The 24,552-nt window shown below is 45.4% G+C and overlaps 1 protein-coding gene and 1 long non-coding RNA gene across 4 annotated transcripts in view; one reads left to right on the top strand and one right to left on the bottom strand.

Moving 5' to 3' along the window:
- Positions 1-24,196, bottom strand: part of LOC135903893 (uncharacterized) — a 124,982-nt gene extending 100,786 nt beyond the window's left edge. For 2 of the 3 annotated variants that reach the window (XM_065434341.2, XM_065434342.2), the window contains exon 1: positions 23,738-24,196. Coding sequence is in view for 2 of the 3 variants with exons in the window: in XM_065434342.2 (XP_065290414.1) it covers positions 23,738-23,793 (56 nt within the window). In the remaining variant the exon portion in view is untranslated. Of the gene's footprint in view, positions 1-16,929; positions 17,022-23,737 lie in introns of those variants that run through there. The other variant, XM_070535223.1, reaches the window with a different exon arrangement.
- LOC135903894 (uncharacterized) overlaps positions 1-24,552 on the top strand; it is a 224,876-nt gene that overhangs the window by 60,560 nt on the left and 139,764 nt on the right. The window lies entirely within an intron of this gene.

Raw genomic sequence — 24,552 nt, 5'->3', positions numbered from 1 at the left:
TTTTTGAAGTCACATGAAGACACCTTATAGATCACTTGTATTACAGAGTCATTACCAATCTGTACATCATGATGTGGCTGACGGCCGCAAATAGAGCACCAGAAAAATGAGAGTCGGTCTCCATACAATTGTCACATTATCGATGCGTAATGAACTTGCTAATGAATGAGAGGCTGCTAATGGCCGGAGCGCCGTCTGGCTTGTGACGCAACACGTGAAAACTGACCGGTTCAGATGGGGTATTACGATAGAATCAGTGCGTCTGAACTTTATCGCGAAACAGATGTCAAGAAAGCTGTAAGCATACTCACTGACACTGTAAAACGTGGTTTAGAAACTTTCATTCCCTGCAAAGTTTCGGCGTGGGCGCTATTCCACCTGGTTTTCTGAGAAATTACCCGGTTTACTTCGTAAAAAGCTTAGGAACCATAGAAATTGCAACAACAACAACCACAACGACAACAACAACAAAACATGCACAATCATCGCCGTGGTACGAAAAATGTAGTTTCTTGTGCAGTCAGGTAAAATGGGCAATGTGTTGTGACTATATGGTGCTTATGCTAAATTTGCCGAAGAGCGCGTTAAGTGCTACCCCAAACGTGTCTCGAAGTATACGAAACATCACAGTTCTGAATGGATGGAGATAAATGCTATAAATTATCCTTCACAGGGCATTCCGGCCAGTAACTGCGACAATATCACTGATGCATTCGCTGAACAGTTTTCTTCAGTTTTCTTAAATACAGCACATGCTTCTACTTCTGGTGACTTGCAGCATCGTTTCTATTAAAATTTTAGCATTTCGTGTTTTTCAGAACACGATATCGTGGCAGCCAACATAAGTTTGAAAGCTAAACATCCTTTTTGCCTACGATAAGATACCAAGTTTTGTTATCGGAGGCTGTTCTGATGTTTATGTTCCCCTCCTTACACACATTTTAATCTTACTTTAAGTACATGTGCTTTTCCTTTGTAACATAGTAATGCCATAGTTGTGCCAGCTCATAAAGCTGGCAGTGTCAGTGATATAAAAAATTATCGTCTTATGTCCCTCTTACTGCCGTATGCAAAAGTTTTTCAAATAGCCATGTCTCAACGCCTGTCGTTTTTCCTTGAGCACAAGATTAGCACATGTAAACACGGGTCTGTTCTTCGTATGGCCGTTGAAACAAACTTGGTTTGTTCTCGTGATGCTGCGGCGACCGCTGTTACTAACGGAAGTAAGTTAGGCACCGTATAGTTCGACCTCTCAAAGGCATTTGATGTTGTTGCACAGGATCTTCTTAACCATAAGCACTCGGCTTATGATGTTAGTTTTAGCCTATGCCCTTCGATAAAACTGGGACTTAGCCTGCCACTACCGGCAGCTGCTGCGTACGCCACGTGGGCTCCCATATATTTTGCCTCATTAATCAATTTCTGGTGTTCTGCCCTTGGCTTGTTATTTATCAGCATTCTTTTAAAACGATCTCGACGAACATTATTTTGAAAAGAGCGAGTTGTACGCGTGACTTAGGAATATTGTTTGACTCCCAACTAATTTTCCAAGAACACTTTCAACTGTTGTTAATGATTAGTATAGAAATTCAGGCCGCATATCAGGAACGACAAATAAAGTTACGAGCGTTAATTCCATTGTGCTCTCGTCCGTTTTAAGTTAGTGTTTACTTGTGTTGTATGGGACTGTATTAGTTTGACCAACGCGTCAAAATTTGGATGTGTTCAGCGACGTTTCGTTCCAATGTTATATGATCGATTTCCCGGAAGACGTGTTTACCATGACGATGAGCGTTTATCGTGCATGCTTAACATTAAGCACCTAGAAATGAGGCGAATATATCGTGATTAGCCATATTTCTATAAATTAGTTCACAATCACTTCTCTTTTCCGCAGTTTCTATACGCTGTAGTATTCTCTGTGTCACTAGCAATTTTGCGTAATCCCAATCTTTTCTTTGCGAAAGCAACTTCTACCTCTAATGCTATAATACGTGTTTTGACTCAACAAAATCCTTTACGAGATTATCTTTATATTTATAACTCTCTTGTATGCTCATTTGCCGACTTCAGTTTTTATTAATTCAATTTTTGTTCTATTTTCTTTTACGCTACTCTGCACAGTTATTTGTTCGCGTATTGCTCTTTCATATTTCTTATTCTGAATTTACAAGTGCACCATTACCAAGGCCTACATATAGCTGTTCATTGGCACTTCGAAAAATACATGAATAAAAAAATTACTTGAACAGATTCTTTTTTAGTTCACTGCAGCAGTCAAACTCTATAATAACTGTCATGGCAACGTTTTAGATCTTTGTCTCGCGAATTTCGTTAATGTTTTTGGCTGTGTGGGCGATGAAGCACGAGATCGATATCTCTTTGCTGCGCTCAGTCTATAATGCCCAAAACAAATGCAAAAAAGAAAAAAAACGCGTGTGGCAATATGCTAAAGAATGCCAGTTACAGTCTGTCTTAGTGCGTCGCTAATATGGCTAACCCTTCGTGCTGTGGCGTATTCCGCGCTTGCTGTCAGAATTGAGTAATTCCCGTGGGTGCCATTGTTCTCGACTCCAAAGCCCGACTCTTCCTTGTATACGCATTGAGCAAACATAATTATAGCCAGGAGTTACTAACTGCGCGACTACAAACTCTCGTCGGCTCTGCGCGTTTTGTATCTGCTCAACAGATTACAAAAAAAAAAAAGGCACAGTGTTTTCGTTGCTGCTTTATGGGACCGTCGAGACTTTCGTCGCTGGCACGCCGTAGCCCCATCGATCGCAGGCCCTTGAGTGCCGAGACAGTCGACGCTGTTTCGACCATCGTGGCGGCGGCGGCGGCGGCGGCTAATATACGCTGCCAAACCCTGACGGCACGCAATATTAACACCTCACCGCGTGAAGACAGCGTACTTCAATCCTCTCCCGGTCGATCGATCTTTATAACTTGAGGCGTCCGTGCAAGCAGAAAACTAAGAAATGAAAGGACTTCGACCGCGTCGTGATGGCTCACTTAAAAAAAGGAAAGAGAAAAGAAAAAGAATAAAAAAAGTGGAGCTATTTTGGTCAGTACTTCACAGGTGAAGCGGGCTTAGCGGGAGAACCAGTTAGTGCTTAGCGCTGAAGTCTAGCGGTCGAAAATATTCGAAAATCGCGTTTGCTTTCCTGCGAACCTTTCGAGTATAAAATGATATGGGCAGATTTGGTTTAGCGTCCGTATCTCCTGCGTGCGTAACGCGCCAGTGCGCTACGTACGCAAGTAAGTGTTCGTCAGACCGCTTTTTGTTGCTTCATCCGCATGCGTCGCGATGTGAACGATTATATTTTTGTTTGTACTGGTTTAGCGCGTTCCACAGCCCCAACGCTCGTCATTTTGCAAACGCTCTGAGGCTGTTCCCAGCAAAGCGATCTCGCGAGAGCGTGCTGCAAGAGGCCGCGAATCGCTCAACCCGTAACGCTGCAGTTGCACACTACGCATGCGCATCGCTGGTACACAACTGGCTCGCGTAAGCAGGGCCGCGCGTACCGTAAACTGAATCTGTTACGTTCGCTTGCTTGCGGGTGCATGTTTAAGGTTCAACTCGAGAGCTAGAACGAGTGGCGTAAGCTGCTCCAATGCAATTTTCTATTTTAAAACAATGCCTAATTCGAAAGTTATCAGCTGCCGAAAGTAAGCCCTGAATAAAGCTTTGACAGATTTCTCTTTAGAATCTCTCTCGGGGCCTGTCTGTCCTCACAAAAATAATGCGTTACATTAAATTGCACCTCAACAGAGAGTATAATGAGGTCAACAAAAACTCTATGGAGACGCAACATAAGCCCTTCAATGACTTTGGTAAAGGCGGGAAGAAAAAGACGACCTTTTAGGGGTAGAAAATAATAACCATTATTCTTTCTTCAAGTTCGCCTCATACGACGGCACAGATGGCTTAATTATTTACGTTACTTACGTGAAATGCTTCGCTGATGTCGGCTTCGGGGAAGAAAGAGGGCTAAAGTTTGTCGCACTGAGCTTTCATTTAATCACCGGTGCGGCGCAAGTCTTGTGTGGTGACCAGAAATTAACATGCGTTTCCTCGATGTTGCCATATTCTTTTTTTCTTACTTGATAGGTACATGCTTCGAGTAATCAACATTGACTTTACGAGCCATTTATCATATTTCAATTTACCCTATTCACTAGCATAGCCAAGCCTCTGCTCTCACTAAAAGCGGATAAGGTGGAAATAATGACTGCGTGTTGCCGATAAATTGAACGAGATATTTAACCGCATTGGAAACGCAAGCAAATACGGTTATAATAGCTTTCCAAATAATAATTTTCCTTGGCTGATGTAAATTTAGCAATTGCGTAAAAAAATTGTACAGAAAGAAGTGGTCTCTATCGTTACATCCGCTAGATAAATAGGGCCACCGAGAACAACTGCGTAGACTTAGACATATTTACAGATAGGTATCAGGTTTCATAACACAAATTTTTTTACGCAATGCACCGGTACGGTGTTCACATGAATGTATAAAATCATGCTTCTGCTTTTCGGCATTGAGACGCACAGGATCTTCAATGACAGGACTACATAGCACACATTTCGAGAAAGTCGTTGGGTGCCAGGAACCATGTTCACAGAACTTCTGTCGACCAGCGCGACCACGATGGTCTCTGTCACACTAATCAATGTCACCGGTTTGGGCGCCCGAATACCACGGGCAATAATAAAATGTTCTATAAGACAATTTTTGTCACTACGGGCCAAGGATTGACCAGAAGGGCGAGTATACGGTTCTAGGTGGTCAAACGCATCTTATTTAGCGAAATATAGGGTTGAGAGACTTTCCCGCTGTAACTCTAAAGTTAGAAGTTAAAGTTATAAGCGGGGATTTGTCGCACGTTGAAAAACCCACGGTGAAAGAACGGGATTTATAGAAGTATACAGGACAGGCACCGCGTCGCAAATACCGTGCAATCGAAAATAGCATTTTTACCCCTGAAGAATAATGCTTGAGAAGAAATAGTACGCTTTAAATTCTCCTGGAAAATTCAGGTTCACTTTCTCGCAAAGCCGACTGCGGTATGCCAACGCTTTTTCAAACCCTTCGGAATCTCCATATAGTCTCTATTTCAAGGTGGCGTCGGCTGCACATATGCGCACGCCGCCAGTTAGTGCTAAGCTTGGCAGGCTGCAGCAATATTGTTCTCCATCCTAATATTTGTGGCCTACAGTTTGCTGACACAGATGCTACAGATGGAACAATTTCAATACCTTCATCTCGGAGGAGGTTCGTCTCGCTAGTAGCATTTTATAAGAGCCCGAAGGACGAAGATTGAAATTATTCGCACGAACAGTCTTGTTGTCCTCTGAATATGTGGCTCACAAGAACTATGGGCAATTGGCCAAGACTCGGGTGGGTGAAGCTAAACAAACGTGGACATAAGCTTAACTTGCGATATTGCGAAAATGGAAAAATTCATTGAGACAGATGCAAGAAAATGAATGACATAGCCTTGATTTAAATGTACGAAAAATAATGATAATAAAGGAAGGCGATCGAACTGGGAACTGGGCTGTGGTGCGACACACACACACACACACACACAAACACACACACACACACACACGCACACACACACACGCGCACACACGCACACACGCACACACGCACACACGCACACACACACACACACACACACACACACACACACACACACACACACACACACACACACACACACGCGCGTGCGCGATGTCTGTGCCAAGACGCAGACGAAGTCTACACACTTATGCAAAAAAGGTGAGTCGTGCAGACAGGACACAAGAGAAGAGAAGGGGACAACACGAACGCCGTTCGTGTTGTCCACTTCTCTTGTGTCCTGTCTGCACGCCTCACCTATTTTGCATAATGAATCCTTACCAACTACGTCAGCTTTCTGTCCCTCTAAGTCTGCACACTTGTTTCCAAAATAATTCTAAGGATATACACCTGAATCTACGAGAACGCTTACTTTTGTATGTAATCTTCAATTTCAGCTCAAGGCTTTAATTTTATCCAGTTCTCATATGTCTATCTCCTCACGGTCAGTTCTCAATTGGGGCACACTAGTGATCACCTTCCTATAATTTTTATGTTTGTGTGCCCGCCGACTTCAGTTACTAGGAACTTGAATACTTATGTCAATTTTAGCACACATTGAAAACCCTCACGCACGACTTTGTTTCATCAGGGAGGAATAAATCAATAACAAAAAGTCATGAATCTATTTTCTGCTATAGAAGGAATCTCAGTTGTCTGTCTGTCCCTCTAAAAGTGCTTGTTCAAACCCTTGGTGGAACACAAAATGCTCATGCGATTACAGGCTAGTAAAAGCAGCGTTGTGAAAGTTATTTTATAGATAGTGCCCCAGTAAGTGGGAGATTATAAGTTTGTGGATGCGACATAGGAAAGAGCAGTTGCCATTGCTAAGGACAACTGTGATGGTGACCATTTTGACGTTCTCTATAAGGATGGCAACAGAAGATTCTTTCTTGGATTCCTGAAAACTGAAGAGATCATTCCGGCACCAATAAACGTCGGATCTGCAACTCGCAACACCCAGCGAGTGGACTAAATTATGGAAGATAGTATCACAGGTCTTGAAATTTGTTTTATATTTGTTTCGCTCTACCACGAACGGCCGCTTTCGCAAGATGACCACATCATCACATGTCTTGTAACGTTTAATTTCACAATTTATAGTTACCACATTTTCTTTTCAAATTATTTTTCTAAAGATTATAAATACTTTTTTGAACACTTGCGCCGTGCCATTCATGACTTTTCTCCCAGAGTGGCTTGCGCCAATTTCACGAGGACTATCTAACTGACCAACCAACACTGCGATCTTAAGAGGCACAAGTTTGGCATCACTAAGGTAATGTGCCTATCATCTGATTTCTGTCTGAGCCGCATCACGATAATATTTCAAAGGAACAATCTTTATCGAACACCGGAGAACAGACTTCTTCGAAACGTATTCTCAGAGTTCGACTTTCCTGAACGTAATGTCGGATACGCATAGCCATTGTAAAGAGTTGTGTGGCTGAAACATTGAACCATCCGTTAGCTGTGATAGTGCGTCTATACAAAGTCTATGAGCGATTAAGTGAACATTTGTACTGAATCTGCCGGCTAACTGGCATAAACGCGACCGCACAAAGTCGCTGGTTTCTTCGACCTTAGATACTAAAGCCGAGGAAACGTCATCCAGAGTCGACTGGTGACCTCGTTTCAGTGTGCTGTCATTCCGGCGACGGCTCCCCGGCGGCCAGATCGAACGGCCCAATTGACAGTGTCCTCACTTCGGCGCGCAAGTGCTGTTGGCGTGTCCGCTCCTCACTCGATGTGATTATTTCTGCGCCCCCTCCGCCGAACACGCCGAGTCAATACGGGAAGCGTAAACGGCCAAGACAGCAACACAGACGTGAGCCGCCGAGGCGCGCGCCGAGGGCACTCATTAGGCGCCGATATCAGATTCGCGAGGGTCTTGGGGCACACTCGAGCACCGAAGGGGAGCGATGGTTCCCGAACCGATTAGACGGGTCGAGGGAAAAAAAGAAAGAAAAGGAGTTGCCCACACTGACTGCGCGAAGGAAATTGGAAGGCGGAACTAATTGAAAATCTATTCCGCTGCTCGGTGCGTGATATGGCCAGCATTAGGGGAGGAATGAAGCTGCGACAATCGAGTTCAGGCTTCCGCGAATATAAAGTTGTTCTCGTTCGTTCACGGCCGACCGGAGTGAGAGACATATCCGGGTCACGTGACCCATAAATCAAGTATTCCAGCGATTCAGGAGGCAAAAAGGAGCAAATTATAACAATGAGACTACACATTCAAAGTACGAGGTAGCCAGGGAAGCGGTAACAAAAGGAAAGACAAAGAGGAACAAGAAATACGTGTTGCGATTGATGGCAGTTTCAGCGGTCCATTAATGCTTCTCTATAGGGACAGTTCTGCTTTCATGCTCAGGTCAATTTGTATGTCTCCGTTTTCTGCTTAGAGTTTCCCGTAATTACAAAAGTGACATACTCTTTATTTCCTCCTCTACATAAAAAAAGGCAAACATCCATTTAGCTTTCTTTATGTTTGCAAATGCTATGTTGATTGAACGTTTACAACTTCGTGTTTTCTGTTTGCATTCTTGTATCTTACGTAATTTTTCAATCCTATTACGAAAAGAAATAAAGTGAAAAAGAAAGCAATAAACACCACGACAAAAAGAACGCATCACGGGTGAAGGCGGGCCGCTGTAGGAGTGTAACGAGAGGGACGTGTTCAGCGGAACGCTTTTGGCAGTATTGTGTGCATTCTTTCTCTCCGAAAAGAACAGTTACAACGCGTCACGTCTGAAATAGTCGTCATTATGAAACGCAAGCCCCCCTACGGTAATCTCAATGCTGTCTCGCTACTCTCTTTCTGAAGAATGCTGCAATTTCTCTGAGTAGAAAAAAAAAGAAAAGAAAGAAAGAAGAGAAAGAAAGACATAGGCACAGCGAAAAAGTAACGTCTGCCGGGACGCGTAGAATATATAAACATATATAGCAGATGTAAAATTTATTTCCAACTCGGGATCGAGCGTTGTTGAAGGCAGGAACGATGATGTGAAAAAGTGACGAGTAGCAATGGCGGCTCCGTACTTAGCTGGCGCGCAATATGCGTTCCTGACGACGGCGAGCTCTCAAAATGTCGGACTTTACTTCGGAAACGACAGGCCGTGATAAATCTCTCGAAATAACCGTCTATTCCAACAAGAGCACTACAAAGAAAAAAAAAAGCGCGAAGGAGCCTTCGCCTCGTCTCTGAAATTACTCAAAGTGGGCGGGCTCGCAATAGAAGCAGCGCAGGAAAGCAAAGAACAGATGTCAGAAAAAAAGTTGCGACTCTGAGATTAAGCCGAATGGAATGAGTCCAAGAGAAAAATAAAGGGTGGGGGACAAATAGGATACTCTCCCGATGAGCTTATCGTACGGCCAACTTGCGTTGAAACAGCTACTCACGCTTGCTGTGCGCAACGCCCAAAATTTAAATTATGCACGAACGCACTCTCGCAAATAAGCTGTGCTTCACGGAGTCTGCATTAGCATTTCGCACTAACTATGAGAAAGAGAGGGAGAGAGAAAGAAAACATTCCAAGAGAATGACTAACGTTACAGTGCTCCCTTCACGTCGGCGAGTACACAGTCGTGAAATACACGGCAAAAAGAGAGAGCAGGAATTGAGGTAATCTGGTCACCATATTTTCTTCTGAAAGTGCGACGCGGAATGCAACACCGCGTTTTATTATTTAGGAAAGCCTGCTGTACGGTTCAGACAAAAAAAATATATATTGCTTGCCATAGGAGCAAATTTCCACGTTCCGCTCCTCATTTAAATAAATTGCTGTCTTCAAAACCGATCGTTGCCGTCGTTAGGTTAGTGGTTTCGGGTAACTCGGAAGGAACTGCTTTCTAACGCGAATTATCCGGTGCGGAAGAACTTTCTTTTAGTCTTCATCAGCGTTGCATGAGATGGCAGCGAACGGAGCTTCGCTGGAGTACGTTTGCTTTTAGATGATCGTTTGCGCAGGCATGGGCCCTAGCAGTCGTGGCACTGCTCATAAATAAATAAATTTTAAAAAAGTGAAAGTTCATTAAGTGCCTCCACATTGTCGCTTTCATTTGTCGGAAAAAAAGGGGGGGGGGGGGGCTACTTCGATTTACCCCACCATTTACTCGACTCGATGGCCCAGCCAAAATGCCCCTGCACAGAAGCGTATCCTGCAAGCGCGCTCCACGTTCCGCAGTGCAGTTATGCGAAGCAACTAGCTTCGGCGACGCAAGTCACTGAAAGTGCTCCAATGCTTGCGGAGTCAACAGCGAGACATTCCTTTCCCTGCTGTGCGTGCGTTGAGGCTTCTTCTTCTTCTTCGTCTTCTTCTTCTTCTTTAATCGTAGAAAGAGAATGCAATATTTTGTGAAGATAAAGTAATGCCTGACTTTTCACGTTTTCGTTCAGGCATCAAACTGCTTTGTTTCCGTCAGCGACATGTACTTTAGTTCTGCTACGGTCCAGCTTGCTTCCAGCCTCCGCAGAAGTTATAGAGTGTCAATGCGTTCAGACAACGTGTCAGTTCTGTGTCACTACAATTTTCGAACAGCTATGTTATACACTAAGCTAGTCAGGAGACCGCTGACGTCGCCTTTCGTCTCCAGCAACCCGACGATCATGTATCGGTAGCCAAGTGAATGAATAAATAAATAAATTATTAAAAATTGATTTAAAACAAAATGTTTACGAAACGGTCATGGCGCACGTTTTAAAATTTGTCTCCAAAGAAGTTAACGAAAAAGAGAAAAAGGCTATCGCTTTTACGTCTCTACCAAGCAGAAATACTTTTTTTTTGATAATCGAAGCAAAATCCGTATAAATCCACTTGTTGGGGGAGCATTCCGGGGCAAAGCAGATTAGCCTTTACCGCTCAGCAGTGACGCTCGATAATGGTAGTTTTTGCAGCGCAGCACGAGACAATCTTATCAGCTCAAAGGCTCTTCGCGGTTCGTTGAAGCTTCCGAACGGAAAACCTTAAAGGCGTCTTGGTCTTTGCGGAAACAAGATTCGCTTGCCTTCGCCGTGTAACCTGGAAAAGCAATTATACAGCCTGTAGTCCATGCACGTTATTGATTTTCTACGATAAAAAAGCAAAGAAAAAAAAAGAAACAAAAGTGCGGCACTCGGTAGCTGTGGTTCTGAGCAATGAAAAATCGCCCACCGTGCTTTTTCTGTCGGCGCAAGAGTCCCGGACATTGCGGGAAACAAGAGGAAGATAAAGAACGGCTAGGGCGGATACAGGTGCGTCCGGAGGGACAGAAACAGACAGGCATGACAGAAGGGCCCCACGAGAGAAATGTAATTACGCCCTGACAGATTGCCACGCGAAGTGAAAACAAAAGACATCCTGCTCACTCAAACGCCAAGTTTTTATCCCCTTTTCATTTCGTGCGTACTCGTATTGTGTCCGCGCAAGTACTGCTGCCTTGGAGACAGCGCCTGGTTTGCGTGATTGACTACTATATTCTAGCGACTCCCTGGAGGACATTTACCTCGACGCAATTAAGGCGAGCTTAACTATCATGCCTGCCTCGCAAAGCCTTAACACATCAGACAAAATAGTTCATTATAGAGTCTAAAAAAAAAGAAGAAAGCGCCGCGAAAATGATAATCAATGATTTTACTGTGACATGTTCTGAAATTTAGGAGCATTCGCACATTGCAAAGCGTTGGTTCGGGGTAGTTGGTAATCCATACTCCGTACTGTTTAAGCGTACTGTAAGTGCAAGCCATATGTTGATAACACTGCAGTATTGTTTAGAGACAAAGATCGGGGCACGTGCGAGATTGTGGAAGCTGCAATAATGAGTAGTGATGATCCATGAGTGTGTCAGCTCACCGTCTCTATTGTAATCTGCCAAAAAAAAATTTAATTTCGTGAGGGCAGTTGGTGACAATTGTTTAGTAACATGTTCGACGATACGAAAAAATGATTAGTTTTGTTAATTGTTGTCATTTCTGTTTTTTCTTGTCTGTTTTTCTGCATAGATTTACACCTTAAATTAAACGTTAGTTGGAAGTTAGCACCTCTCCCGTTCGTGTCCCTTTGTGGTTGCTGTAAATTCTGCGCATAAACAGTACGTAGTATTCGTGAATTTCCTGCATTTTATATCTTTGTACGAACCGAAGCTGTTTTTTTATGATACTGTGGTCAGCCACATGTAGAAACCGGTATAGATTCCGATGTAACTGTCGAAGATCAACGATATGTGTTTCGCGTGTTGCAACAATATAATGGATGGCTCACCAGCCAGCTAAAAAAGATGACGGAGAACATTCCGGAACGCGCCAAAAACGTATGTCGCAAGCCTGAAGTCTAGTCTCCATGCCGAATATTTTTTCTTTGTCGCAATACTATAGTGGCAGTGGCGTATCAACATTCCACGCTTGGGTGGCATATATTGTCGTCGCTACATCAACGTCGACACAGTAGTGGCGACGAAACGTTAGATTTCGCTACAGAGAGTTTTTCCTACGCGACAGATACTTAGTGCGCCAACTGCTGACGCAACGGTAGCGGTGCAGTCCCCCTAGAATGTTACACAAATTCCTGTCTTTGTGACAAAATACTTCTCGTGCTTTTCGCCTGCGTCACGTAGCGCGATTTACGCAGGAGCGCAGCTACATTTCGCAATGACTTGAAAACAGAGTGAGGTAGAGAATATTTCACAAGCGAGCCAATATGCCTCCCTTATGTCCCCAATTTCAAGGAAGCTTTCCCAGAGAATTGCCAGTGAAAGTGGGAAACTCCACACCGAGCGATACGCCGGGCTCGTTCTTTGAAGAAAAGCCGTGTTTAGCATATTTCCACTTCACATAACAAGTGTCATTAATTTCCCCAACCCGCAGCAGGAGATCGTAATTATAACCGCTAAGCTTGACCAAGAGGGACCGGCTCAAGATGAGAGACAGTGTTTGTGTAAGCAAGGCAGCGACACGCTAAGCTCCCTCGTGACAATCTTCACATCCGACGCGCTGGTGCAGTTCTCACTTTTTTTTTTTTGCTTCTTTTCCGCACAGGCTGCGAAGCAAGCCTGGGGCCTGCCATCATTTATGCAAAGGGGACGGGTTCTGGTCGGGACAAGTTTCAGACCTGTCTTGTTTTCGTATTGCGCGATTTTTCGGTCGTCTCTCGTGCCAGCGATGTGGCTCTACATTTGAATAACGCTGCGCATATCCCCGCGTAGGTGGGCGCTGCCGCTCCTTTATTAGACCGGCCTATCGTACTTCTTTCCGAGCTTGTAGTTTTTTTCAGCTATGCGGCGCTTTTGCCTCAGCTGGGGCGGTTCGCGCAGGCATTCTCGCATGTATAAAGGCGTTGCGCGTTCTCCCTACGTGAATCGATGAAGAAAAAGCGATCGTCCGTGCTATTACAAAAAAAAAAAGGAAGGGAACACGATTACACATGTAGGTCGGGTTGCCAACATATGCATGCACTAAGCAGAGGTGGAATTTAGAAGAAAGAAACAATATGTTATTTTGATCATTTCTGATCTCCTCTTCGAACGCATTTTGTCATAGTATTAGAAAATTTTTGGCGCATAGGAGCAAGCAGACCTACTCTAGAATTTTCGAGCTTTTGCAAAGAGGCAAAGTAAATGATTTCACAACAGCTTCATTTCTTCCTTGAAGAACTGTGGGTAGTTTCTTTCGAATACCAAGTGTTAGAACGAGAAATACCTGTGATATAAGACTGAGCAAATTGCACTAAATTCACAAAATGCATCGATGTAATATTTTCTAAATTAAAGCAGTGGTGAATGCTTGCCTAGACATGCAACTTTCCGTAAAATATTTGTCCCGACATGTAAATTTCGGAAAAAATTTCCTCTCTGAGGGTTGACACGTCTGGCAATATAGAAATGTTTTGACGTACGCGTAGCACTCAGCTTTAGTTGATTACAAACGTTAAGCCTCTAATGCTAGCTCTGACTGAGTGTTGGGGCGCCTACCGATATGAGCAGACCGTGCTCAACAGAACGTTCCTCATAACTTAAGCATAGCACGAGATGCTGATAATTGCTACCTGAACGCGCGGTCCTGAACGATTGAAATGTCATAATGGGAGGGCTTGGTTAACGGCGCTTTCTGCAATCGATGTCTGTTTGTTGGAAGACGTTTGATCATTGATTAGCTTCAGGCGACATATATCTCTGATAAAGCGGGCCAATCAATGACACGCGTTTCACAAGCGCCGATGAACGCAAGGTTCACTGCACCGAAGAATCTAGCCGAGGCCGCGTGCCTGGAATATCCTGTTTTTTTCGTCGAATACACTACATGCATGTAGTTAGTTGCATGTGCATTGTAATTGTCCATGTCTCCCATACGGCGGCTGTTTCTAGGGTGGATATTGGCGCTCATCGTTGTTGTTGATGTCGATGTTCCTGTCACTGAAACGCGAGCTGTTCGTCCGGCTTGTCTTTTTTTAATCTCCTTGTGAGCCATACTCCCTGTCATTCTTTGTGGTAGCAATATTCATCGCTACTTTTTACTGTCAGACCTTTGCCCGGTGCTATAAATAGTTAATGAATTGACACTGGCCAGTTTCTGGGATACACACTATACAGCGGGACATGATAGCGGGAATCATAAATCCAGGTGTGACAGTACGGCAGTGTCGCGGGATCGCGTTCTGCTGTACAACTGAGAGAGACGGTGGCGTCTAACGTGCTACGGCATGGCTGTCCTGCTCGTTGGGACAACATTTGATAACTTCATCGCTTGTTGATGGTATCGCAACCTGCCGAGGAGGCGTAGCGACTGTGGCGTTGCGCTGCTAAGCACAAAAGCAAGGGATCGAATTCCGGCCACGGAGGTCGCGTTTCGATTGGGACGAAATGCAAAAACGGCTGTGTGCCGAGCACTGGGTGCATGTTAAGTAGCCCCGAGTGGTCGAAATTAGCCCGGAGTCCTCCACTATGGCGTGCCTCATAATCATATCGTCGTTTTGGCACGCAAAACACCAGTTTTTATTTTATTTAAGGGTATCATAAACGAGCAGTGAAAACGAAAAATGATCTAGGCTCAAAGTTGCATCATAGACCATGCTTGAAGAATGAAAGTTGAGTAAAGGGTATTTTAGGGGTGATTAAGAAGAAAAAGTGAAGGTATAGGCAAGACGGTCATCTGGTGTATATCATGAAATACATAACTAAGTAAAAAAAGGGGATTCTGGGAACAGGAAACATTAATGAAAGGTGGCAAAAATTGGTGAGATTTGATTGGTTTAGTTGACGTAGTACAGAGGTAAGTGGAGATACATTGAAGGGGCCTGTGTATTGCAGTAGTAGGCGCTCATAGGCTGGTTATTAACCTTGAGTGCTTATTTTAAATTTTTGTGGTCGACATCCGCCTCCGACATGTACTGTACGATTCGTAAACAGCAGTTGATCCTCCAAGCGTTCATTGGCGTAGTCGAACACCTCGAAATAGGAGGTCCATAGTTCGAAGCTCTTCTCTGACAATGGTGAGGAATATTATTTCGTGTATTGCCAGAGAGACAGAACGACAAAAGACAAGGAAAAACAGGAAGATTATCCACACGGACATCCGGTGCATTGTCACAATGCCGATGACAGACAACGCATAGTGCGGCTAAGTGACATGAGCGCAGCACGGTTATAACTTGGACTGCTTGGTTCACTGCTAGCTAGAAGACATCGCGAGTGACGCGGTCATAAACAATGAAACACCGTGGGCGTCACTCCTTTGTGTACGTGTTTCCCGCGCTATGGAGATAAGCAATAACGGCCTCGGTTTGCGAGAACCGTAAGCATACGACAGCTTGACTGAAACGTTAGTGATGCTGCCCATATAAGCATCGTACACCGATAAAGGGCGCTGTAGTATACATATACGAGAAGAGCCCAGGCAAGCTACGAAATTGATCATAGTGAATGAAAAGCTTCGTTGGAAAGTAAGAAAAAACAAAAACATCCAGAAACTAGCCTTTATTAGACCCACTAGTGATAGAGAAGTTTGCTTGCCAAGTGGAAAATAACACATGAGAAGAATGATATGAAAATAAGATCTATACTTTGCATGCATGGTTAGATCTCACGCAGCTCTCTTGGAAGTTACTATGGCTGGCCAAGTTCGCGCTGCAAAAAGTACAGAACGCTAGCTGCCAGGATCCTGTGCGCTCCTGACATTTCGAGTGCGGAGAAAAATCATCTGGGATAATACGTTTATTTCTGAAGGTTTCTCATTTATTTTTCAGTATTTACCTAACTGAAGCCTGTCACGAAGTTTCAGACAAAAATAAAGTATGTTATGCTAGATTACTCGTCCTCTTGGCACAATTCATAAATGTTTTTCCTCCTCCCGAGCAACCTCGACGAACGCATGTTCATGCTGTTCTCTTTTCATTTTTTGGGGGGGGGGGGGGGAGCGAGGCTTACCTCTTGTGATAAACGCTCCGTGCAAACTTTAAATGTATACAGGGACAAAATGTCTGTCATGTGTTTTTACATCTCTAATAGCTCTGGGTCCCGCAAATGCGCTTTGGCGCCTCAGTGTTTCAAGATTATTTTTTTTTAACGCACACAGTTCGACGCATGCGCAAACTGCAGTGCGACTTCGGACGTAAATCCGGGGACTGCTCACGCCACCTAAACCTGGTCTAGCGGTCTCGCGGTATTAGACGCCGCTGACGCGTAGGCACACACATTGTGGATATGCTGGCGAAAGCAGAGAATGTTCATCACTCGACGTGATAACCGGGCAGAGAGGTTCCCCCTGCGTTTGCAAGGGTAGCCTACAATTGAATGGCTCACGTTGGCAGCTCTAGGTGACGTGGTTATTGCATGGCCTTCAAGCACCGAACCGGCTCGACTGAGGCGTGCTCGAACTGCCTGTGATTCCAAGCGAAGCCGCACTGCACTTCGTGCACGTTTCAAACTAGTCGCATAGAAGTTGGTGTAATTAGTCGTGGCGCTATCGAATTGAGGCCTCATAGCGTAACTATAGAGTCGACAGCTATATACAAAAGAAAAAAAGAAAGAAATGGCGGAACACGATGTCTTATTGCGATGTTACAATGTTATATCAACAGCGAGCAATAATTGTTCACATGACCGCTCTAAAGAATATGCAGCATGCCGCGTTCTTTACTTCAATAACACTTTTGTTGCATGCTCAAGGAAAGTACTAGAAACGGATCAAATTAATGTTATCCGGAGTGTATTTATACACGTAGATTTAGGTGCATGTCAAACGAGGGAAGCGACAGCGGGAAGAACTCTCAAGATAAAAACGACAGCGAGTAGACAAAGATGCATAATAAACACACAAAGAGCATGCACTTACAGCCATCTTCCCGGAGCTGTCTGTAGCAGCAAGGCAACACCCGTGCGCGCTTCACCGCACAGATGTCGAACAAGAGGAGGAGCTCGGCTGGTATGCATTAAAGTGGAACGCGAAGACCGCACCCCGCTACTAAGAGGTGCGCAGCAAGGACGTCGCGAAATATAGTGACTTTACATACCAGAATAAAAAAACTACACAACCAGGACGTCATTGATGAAAACGACACCGACACAAGCAGAATAGTCAGTGAATTAAGGACGGATATAAAAGCGATCTGGTAGAAAACTGAAAACTGGGCGAATCATTAGAGATCCTTGTACTGATGCTCATGTTTTCCTTTGTGCCTTGTCTTTTTGCAGTGCCGTCATGAAAGACTGGGAGCTGTTAGTTTGCTTACGGGGACCATGCAGAGAAGTGAGATAACTTCCCGATTTGGGATCGCCGTGATGAGGTTGACAGCGCTGTACAGTGATTATGCCTTGCGGCGGCAGCAAACTCAGTAAAGGAGTTGCAGAACAAGTTATAAAACAGTGTTAGCACGCATCCCTCACCGAGAGCAGTTTTCTTGGCACCACTTGCCCACGTGACGCCTGATGGCGCACGGCAGGGGTATGTTAATGATCGGCGCATAATGAAGCGTCTCTGTCAGGCTAGACTGGGGCAAGAAAGATCGTCTTTGGTCTCGCAAGCCACGGAATGTCGAGGGAACAGCGGACACTCACAGAGTGGAAGTGCCACTGTGTGACTCCTTTGAGCGTGTCCACTTGCTTCAAAGCTGGAAGGTGCTTGAGCTGGAAGATGGATCAGCTCAAAGGGCAACAGTTCCGAATAAGTGATGACCGCTTTGGCGGCTTTGTAGAAACAAATGGTTTAGCTCAGAACGAGAAAGTTGGAGTGAATTCCAAGTACAGGCACTCACCAGTTGGTAGTAAAAGCAATACAGTGACGAAATTGCCAGATATAATTCCATCTGCGGGGTCAACCCATGCGACGGATGCGCAGACGATGTACCGACGATTTTTCTCGGCAATTATTAGCAACAACGCAGCAGAGAACGAAGTTTCTCTTTGTCGCACGGCTTACCGCGGTGAAACTTTTGAAGCGGATCTGCGTTATTTATTAAGCAATTATTAGAACTAGATTAACCGATTCTCCTACGGAGTACTTATTGTCGCTTGTTTACTGCGTCAACAGGAACCATCGCCCATTTCATTTGTAAAATGATAACAAGAGCACAACCCTAGATAGCGCACAATAATTATAGGCTTGTACTCGCTGCACCTTCGCATAGCCAAGGCGCAGGTCCGCGAAGCTGTGGATGAGCTCCCAGCTGTCCGCATTTTCTCGCTCAGTCAAAAGGCGCAGCAGGACTGGGACGGAGACAACGAACCACAAACCACATCACAAGCGCGGTTTGTGTTTCTTTATCTCCGTCCCAGTCGTGCTGCGTCTTTTGAATAGCCATGAACCGACTCGCCCAAATCAAATTTTACTGCATCATATTTCCGCTCAGTTCGTAGCCGCCGTTACGGATCGAACATTTATTGCTGGGTGCGTCGTTTTCAATGTCTTCTGTTCCTCTGTTCGTCTCCAATACATTTATTTCAAGTTACTTCGCCCTTGCTTAAGAGTTATCGCATTGTGTCGCGTTGCGCAGCGAGGTAGACCGAATCGCCTGGTTCACCATCTTCGCTTTCTTACAAGTCTTAATCCTTGCTATGGAGAAAAGCGTCTGTCCCAGCCCTCTTGTTTCTTGTCATGGTGAGGACGCTGTCTGCTTACGACGGCGTAGCTTTGTGTGGAAGCGTCGTGCTTCCACTCCGGAAGCGTCACGATGTGCTCCTTTTCACCCGGCCGAAAGCACAAGCATTCTCTTCTTAGTAGTGGAAGAAAAAGAGTACTTTTGGCAACACCCGACTTGCTCCCTCAGTCGCTCGTCCGCGAGCTCGTGCTAGCCAGCCACAGCCGGAAAATGGTCCGCTAAGAGACGCTACTTTCCAAGGGGGCTAATGGCCGGTTTCGCGGCTCATTACGGGCACGAGAGCGGGTCGCCAAGGCAGCGAACCCCGCAAGAAAGAGGCGTTCTCCCCTTTCTCTTCGCTTCCTAACCTAACGTTCGTTCGGCGTCTTGGAATTCTGTACGGCAGCGGCGAGTTAGCGTGAACAAGGCGCGCGGAATTCGAAGCTTTCGCACTCTGCGAGCTTGGCACGAGTAGCTTACTTGTGCTCGCTTGGCATTGTACTCTCTTATTGTTTCGCGCGCGCCGATGAAACTTGTTTCAATAATGCACGACGTGCGGAGAAGAATTCCATGGGGAGAGCGGCTTCTTTCTGTCGTCGTCGGTTCGGAGCGCGGCCCGGGGTCGTGAGAGCTTGCAGTTGCTTTCGGGCTTGTTTGTTTAAACAGCGTCGTCAGATAATGGCCATTCCTCAACGTTCACTGTGTGCATCTGCTGTGAGCACATTGCTGGGAATGCAGCGAGCGGGGGTCAGCACCCCGTAACGAGCAGAAAGGAACGCAGTGTGAGGCGACGTTTGCGTTGTTGTAGACGTGAGGGTGTTTGCTTTCGAATTATAGATGCGCAACGTAAAAAAAAAAAGAACCTCAAATCTAATTTTCAGTTCGAACCAGACGTGAAATTACGCAGAAGTAAACGCTTCCGAAACGAACCCGGTCTCGTAGTTTCAGACCAATATTCCCGAACGAGCGTGTTTTGTATGTAATGTGAACTTTTTTTCTGCCCGTACGCCAGGAGGAGGCTATAAAAGAAGTAATCTTTTACGTATGCGAACTCATATGTGTAAAAACAATTCTCTTCTCCTTGATTTACGTCGACTGTCCTTATTGTATGTGGTAAATCCTTCGCTATATTGGTGCCGCGCGAAGATACAGACTTCAGTCTGTTACGATTGAACGATGACCTTTAAGAGTTAACACTTATACGTGCACACCACCGATGCTCTCACATATTTGTAATGACAGCTGTTATGGATGACAAAGAATGCAGATATTGAAAGCTACAACGCTGACGCCTCTTTAGCTCTAGGCACTTCAACGAACATTTCATGTTCGTTCCCTTGCCTTTCGTTTCTTTTTTTTTTTCTCTGAAGCAGCGAATGCTTTGGAGGCATGAAAAAAAGATCCAACAATATGTGTTTGAGTAACGTATGCGTTGTTTTCCTACCTATGACAAATTATCACTCGACATTTAATGTATTCATATTCATCGGGATCGAAACATGTCGAGGCATGATAGCACAAAAACACTGTAGAAAACGTTCAACTGAGTGTATTCGTACGTAAAATTTCAATGCGAAGTGGGCCATGAATGGTACGCTTTACCTGAAACATATTGCTGTACACGTAGCGCATAATGTACTCGTAGATATTAAATTTATTTGTGGCACGTGTCTAGCACGTGTCTTTGTGACACGTGTGACGGGGCAAATGGCACACGTACTTGTGACTCGTAGTGTGGAAAGAAACATGTTTCGGATTCACTTGATCAAGGCATGAAGGAGGAGGTGAAATACTCTACGCTTTTTTTTCTGGTGCAAATGACGATAGCGCCTCTGTCACGCCTCTCACGCACGTGCAAGGTTTTTGCAGTTCCTATAAATATTACCACGAGTGTTTATCTTTCCCTGTTATTTTGTAAATAATTGCTGCCGGTTATCTGTTTCACCGGATTATCGCTGTTATGGGTTGTCACTCTTGCGATACTCCATGACACTGTGGTTGCGTTTCTGTACAGGTTCTTGCCATATGTGGTTCTAATAAGTAGTTCAGGTGTGAGTGAAGTTTTGTCCTGTACTTTCTTTGTGTGTCTTTTTTATATATTGTAAGTCTGTTTTGACACTTACAAATTCCACGTAATACTTCTGTCATGTCTCAAACGAAGTACACTAAAAACAGGTCATAATAATAAAAAAAATCGGCTGTTGAAAAAAATAATGTTGAGCCTTAAAGGAGCGCGTAATGGACCGAGAAAGGGATCTATATGTAGAGTTTTGTACATCCTGAACACGTTATTATGCGTGACTTTGGCAAGCAAAACAGCCGTACTCATAAGCGTTCCTTGCCGCACGCTTGGCAGTGCTCTTTCTGACTACGCACAGGTGCCCCGGAAAGTAAACGGCGCGCGTGAGCGCTTGCTGATCTGCATCTCCCGGCGCTATAGTAGCGGCATCACGAGCTACGTGGCATGTGCAAAGAAAATCTGCGGTGCCTTTCGATATGTTTTTTACTCCTACCTGATTAACAGCTCGGGCAAAGGAGCGCTAGTTCCAGCGGTCGACGCTAGGGGAACCTTCATGCGCTTGCAGAAACCTTTTATTTTCCTGCCGCTGACGGAAACAGCAGGATTGCCGTAGTGGCATGGCCACTACGGCAATCGTCGCGTTTCCAAAGAACTAAATGGTGGACAGTGACAGGCGCCGTGCGTTTATCAAGCAAACGGTCCTGGCGAGAGCTGCTTACCACTGATACTTGAGGCAAATTCTGAAACCTCCCTTAGTGTCGACCGTTGAAAGAAGCGTTCCTTCACCGGAGCCGCCGACGAGGCAGCGGTCAAAAACATATCGCATGGCCATCGCAATTTACGTTCACGCATGCCACGTTGTACGCACTGATGCCGCTAGTATATATACAGGGAGGTGTGGTTCGGTCACAGCTCGCACGCTCCGCTTACTTTCTGGGGCACCTGTACTATGCTTCCACGTTCTATTTGTCAGCAATGAGATCGTAACATAGTTGCAGATGGGAGAGCTAGGCTAATATGAAACTACGCAGTTTTACAGAGCATTTCAGTGACTGCTGTGTGCCTATAGTTCCTAGTTTCAGAGAAAATAAATTTTTGCTGGTCACCATTTATAGCCATGAGGAACACCAAAAATATCGGGGTTATTCGCAATGGACTTGTTAATTAGGTAAAAGTCACCTATAATTAATTATAAACGTTACCACACACGTTGAAACATGCTGCAATGGTGGAATTTCAGCTGTTCAGTGCTCAAGGCATGCCAGGAATCTAGATATTCCACTGCGAAATGAGAGACCAAATTCGTCACTGTGTTGCACAGTTCTATCCGCACTATGTCTAAGACAAGCTTCACGGAAAGTTCTCAATGCAGAACGACGAGACATTTCGCCGCAGGCATAAGAGACAGATCTCGAAATGGTGCTGGTCTCAAGATTGCTGCAGACCTCAGATGGCTTAGCGCAAACCGACTTCATGCCCGTAGTTGCCAAATGTACGCTAAAGTTACTGATTAAATTTCATAAGTGAAATATGGCTAGCTAGCATGTGCATTGGCCATTATCTAAAAAAAAAAATGACGTCCGCGACGGTGGAGATTTTGTCAGATAATATAAAATTGTTCTTAATTCCCAATTCATTATCATTTTCTTTTTCTTTTATTCACTATTTTTAATACTTGAAGATAGTAGTCGCCCGAACGCCCTGTAGAGGTATGCAAATTATTGAGGACGTGTCGCCAATCACTGTCTTTTACACTGAGGGTGCACACTTTCCCGTCGAGCCTGTCCGCTCTATAAGCGCGTAGCTTATAAGCGCTGGTGTCTGCAGCGGCCGTTGCACGATAATGAAATTGGCGTTGCGCATCAACGGAAGAATGAGGCTTAAAGAAACGCTCCTCCATTGAAAGCCAAGCAATATGAAGAAACGCTTTGGTGTCTTCGCAGCTTCTCGTTTAGTTAAGGTCTAACCTACCGGATCAGTGAAGTGAAAAAGAGCAAAAAAAAAAAAGAAGTCCGTTCAGCCGCGGCCGTGGTTCAGAGCGGTGCCGGCGCGTGCTCGCAGTCGCTTGACCTGTCCTCACAGTTCGCATTCTTGCATCTCTTAATACCCTCATTGAAGACTTAGAGGTTAATTCAATCGTGGATTAGTGCGGTTCTGTCTGTTATCAGTTGCAGGGAACGTTGACCAGTATTCACAATAACTCTCGGAGTGTAATCGTTCGTAAAAGGAAATTCCAGCCAATTGCGACGCTCGACAAGATTTTAGCGAAGGCAGCCTGTCAGTGGTAAAGAACACTTAAGAACGAAAATATTTTAGAATTAGACCCCTCATGAGTACTTATTCTACGACTGACTTGTGATGGCGGTCAGCTAACCACAACGAACGGTAATTGGAGTGGTCCTTACCCGCATGCGTCATTTTATTGGTACGGTACATGTCGAGCGTCGCTTTTAAAGATTTGATACTGCATGCAACAAGTCATCATAAAAGCCCACAATTATTTGTAGTAAAATGTTTTGCTTGAGCTTAAGAGCGAAAGGCAATAGAAAGTTATCTGCAGCATATGTCTGCTAGTGTACGGTCATGAAGATAAAGTGCAGTTAGAGCACTAGTTCCCCCGGTTTTTGTTCATAAACCTTTGCAGTCGATGACTGAACTTTGGGCATACTTTGTGTGACCTGAGCGACAGTGCTTCCTCGCGCGGTTCAATATTTTCTCGTGCACAACTATTTCAGTCCTTGTTGCTGAGGAAAACATTTTAAGCCAGCAGATAAATTATAGGAGCAGTAGCCTGAAACGACAAAGGTCCAAATGTAGTTCAAACGCAAACTGCATTACGTTCTCGAATTATCGTGTCACTCTCTCGACGAACTGATGGATGAAGCTTTTTTTCACATTCTTCAAGTTCTAGCTGTATCAATGATTAAGTGCTTCCAGACGCGATGCAAGAAGCTTACCAATTCGGGATGTGCTTGAAAGTAGGATAGCAAAGCGTGAAGCAGCAGCTCGGCAAGTGTCACGACCACGGGTTTCCGACGGATACTCACGTTGGCTTTGGCTTCTGGTCTCCTCCTAATCCCCGATCGTCGACGAGCTGGCACATTCCCAACCCTTTGTTGCCGAGTGTGTCGAAGCTTGTTTGCGCATCAAAGACGACCGGGGCTCAGGCCGGCGCCGTGGAACAGGTGGCCGCCGCCCGCAAAGGGCACAGCACTTGCGAAGGCCGCCGAAACCACATGCTGCCGACGCCTTCACGGCCTTTCTCTCGCGGTACGCACTCCGCGATCCGCCGGCGATCTTCGCAAAGCGAGTGCGGCCGCTGTGGTGCAGATGGACGGCGGGCCCGCGGTGCAGGCCACACACGCGACGCGCTCACCTGACGCGCATTCCCGGGTCTGCGCGCTCGAGCGTCGGCGTATCCCAGGCAGGTGCGCGCCGTGGCGTTCGATCCGGCGCGCGCCGAGACTACTTTCGCTTTGCCCGCCGCCGGAACCCGGGGGCTTGGAGGCGCGCCTTGCAAGATCTGCCGCGCCGCTCGAGCTGCCGCCTGGCGGAGCGCGCCGGCGGCCTGCGCGACGATAGTCTGCCGTCGCTTATTGCGACGCCCAAGGGGGCGGGGACGCCTTGGGAGCACGCGCTTGGTTGCCAAAATCGAAGATTTAAGAGACGTCGAGCCGTCGGCACTGGCGCCAGGACTGGCCTAATACGGGAAGGAAGTTGAATGCTTTACTCCATCGCGAAATTCGCTGAACGTGCCGACATTTTTACGGGTGCAAGGAACTAGTTGAATTCGTGACGCCATAGTTTTCTCCAGCGCAGTCTACACTAATTACTTGTTCCTAGACATCGAGGAAAATATTGT

Source organism: Dermacentor albipictus, chromosome 3 (genome assembly GCF_038994185.2).
Source record: "Dermacentor albipictus isolate Rhodes 1998 colony chromosome 3, USDA_Dalb.pri_finalv2, whole genome shotgun sequence".
In the NCBI taxonomy this organism is placed as follows: Eukaryota; Metazoa; Arthropoda; class Arachnida; order Ixodida; family Ixodidae; genus Dermacentor; species Dermacentor albipictus.
The sequence above is the reverse complement of the archived record's forward strand: the minus strand, read 5'-3'. Positions and strand labels throughout refer to the sequence as shown.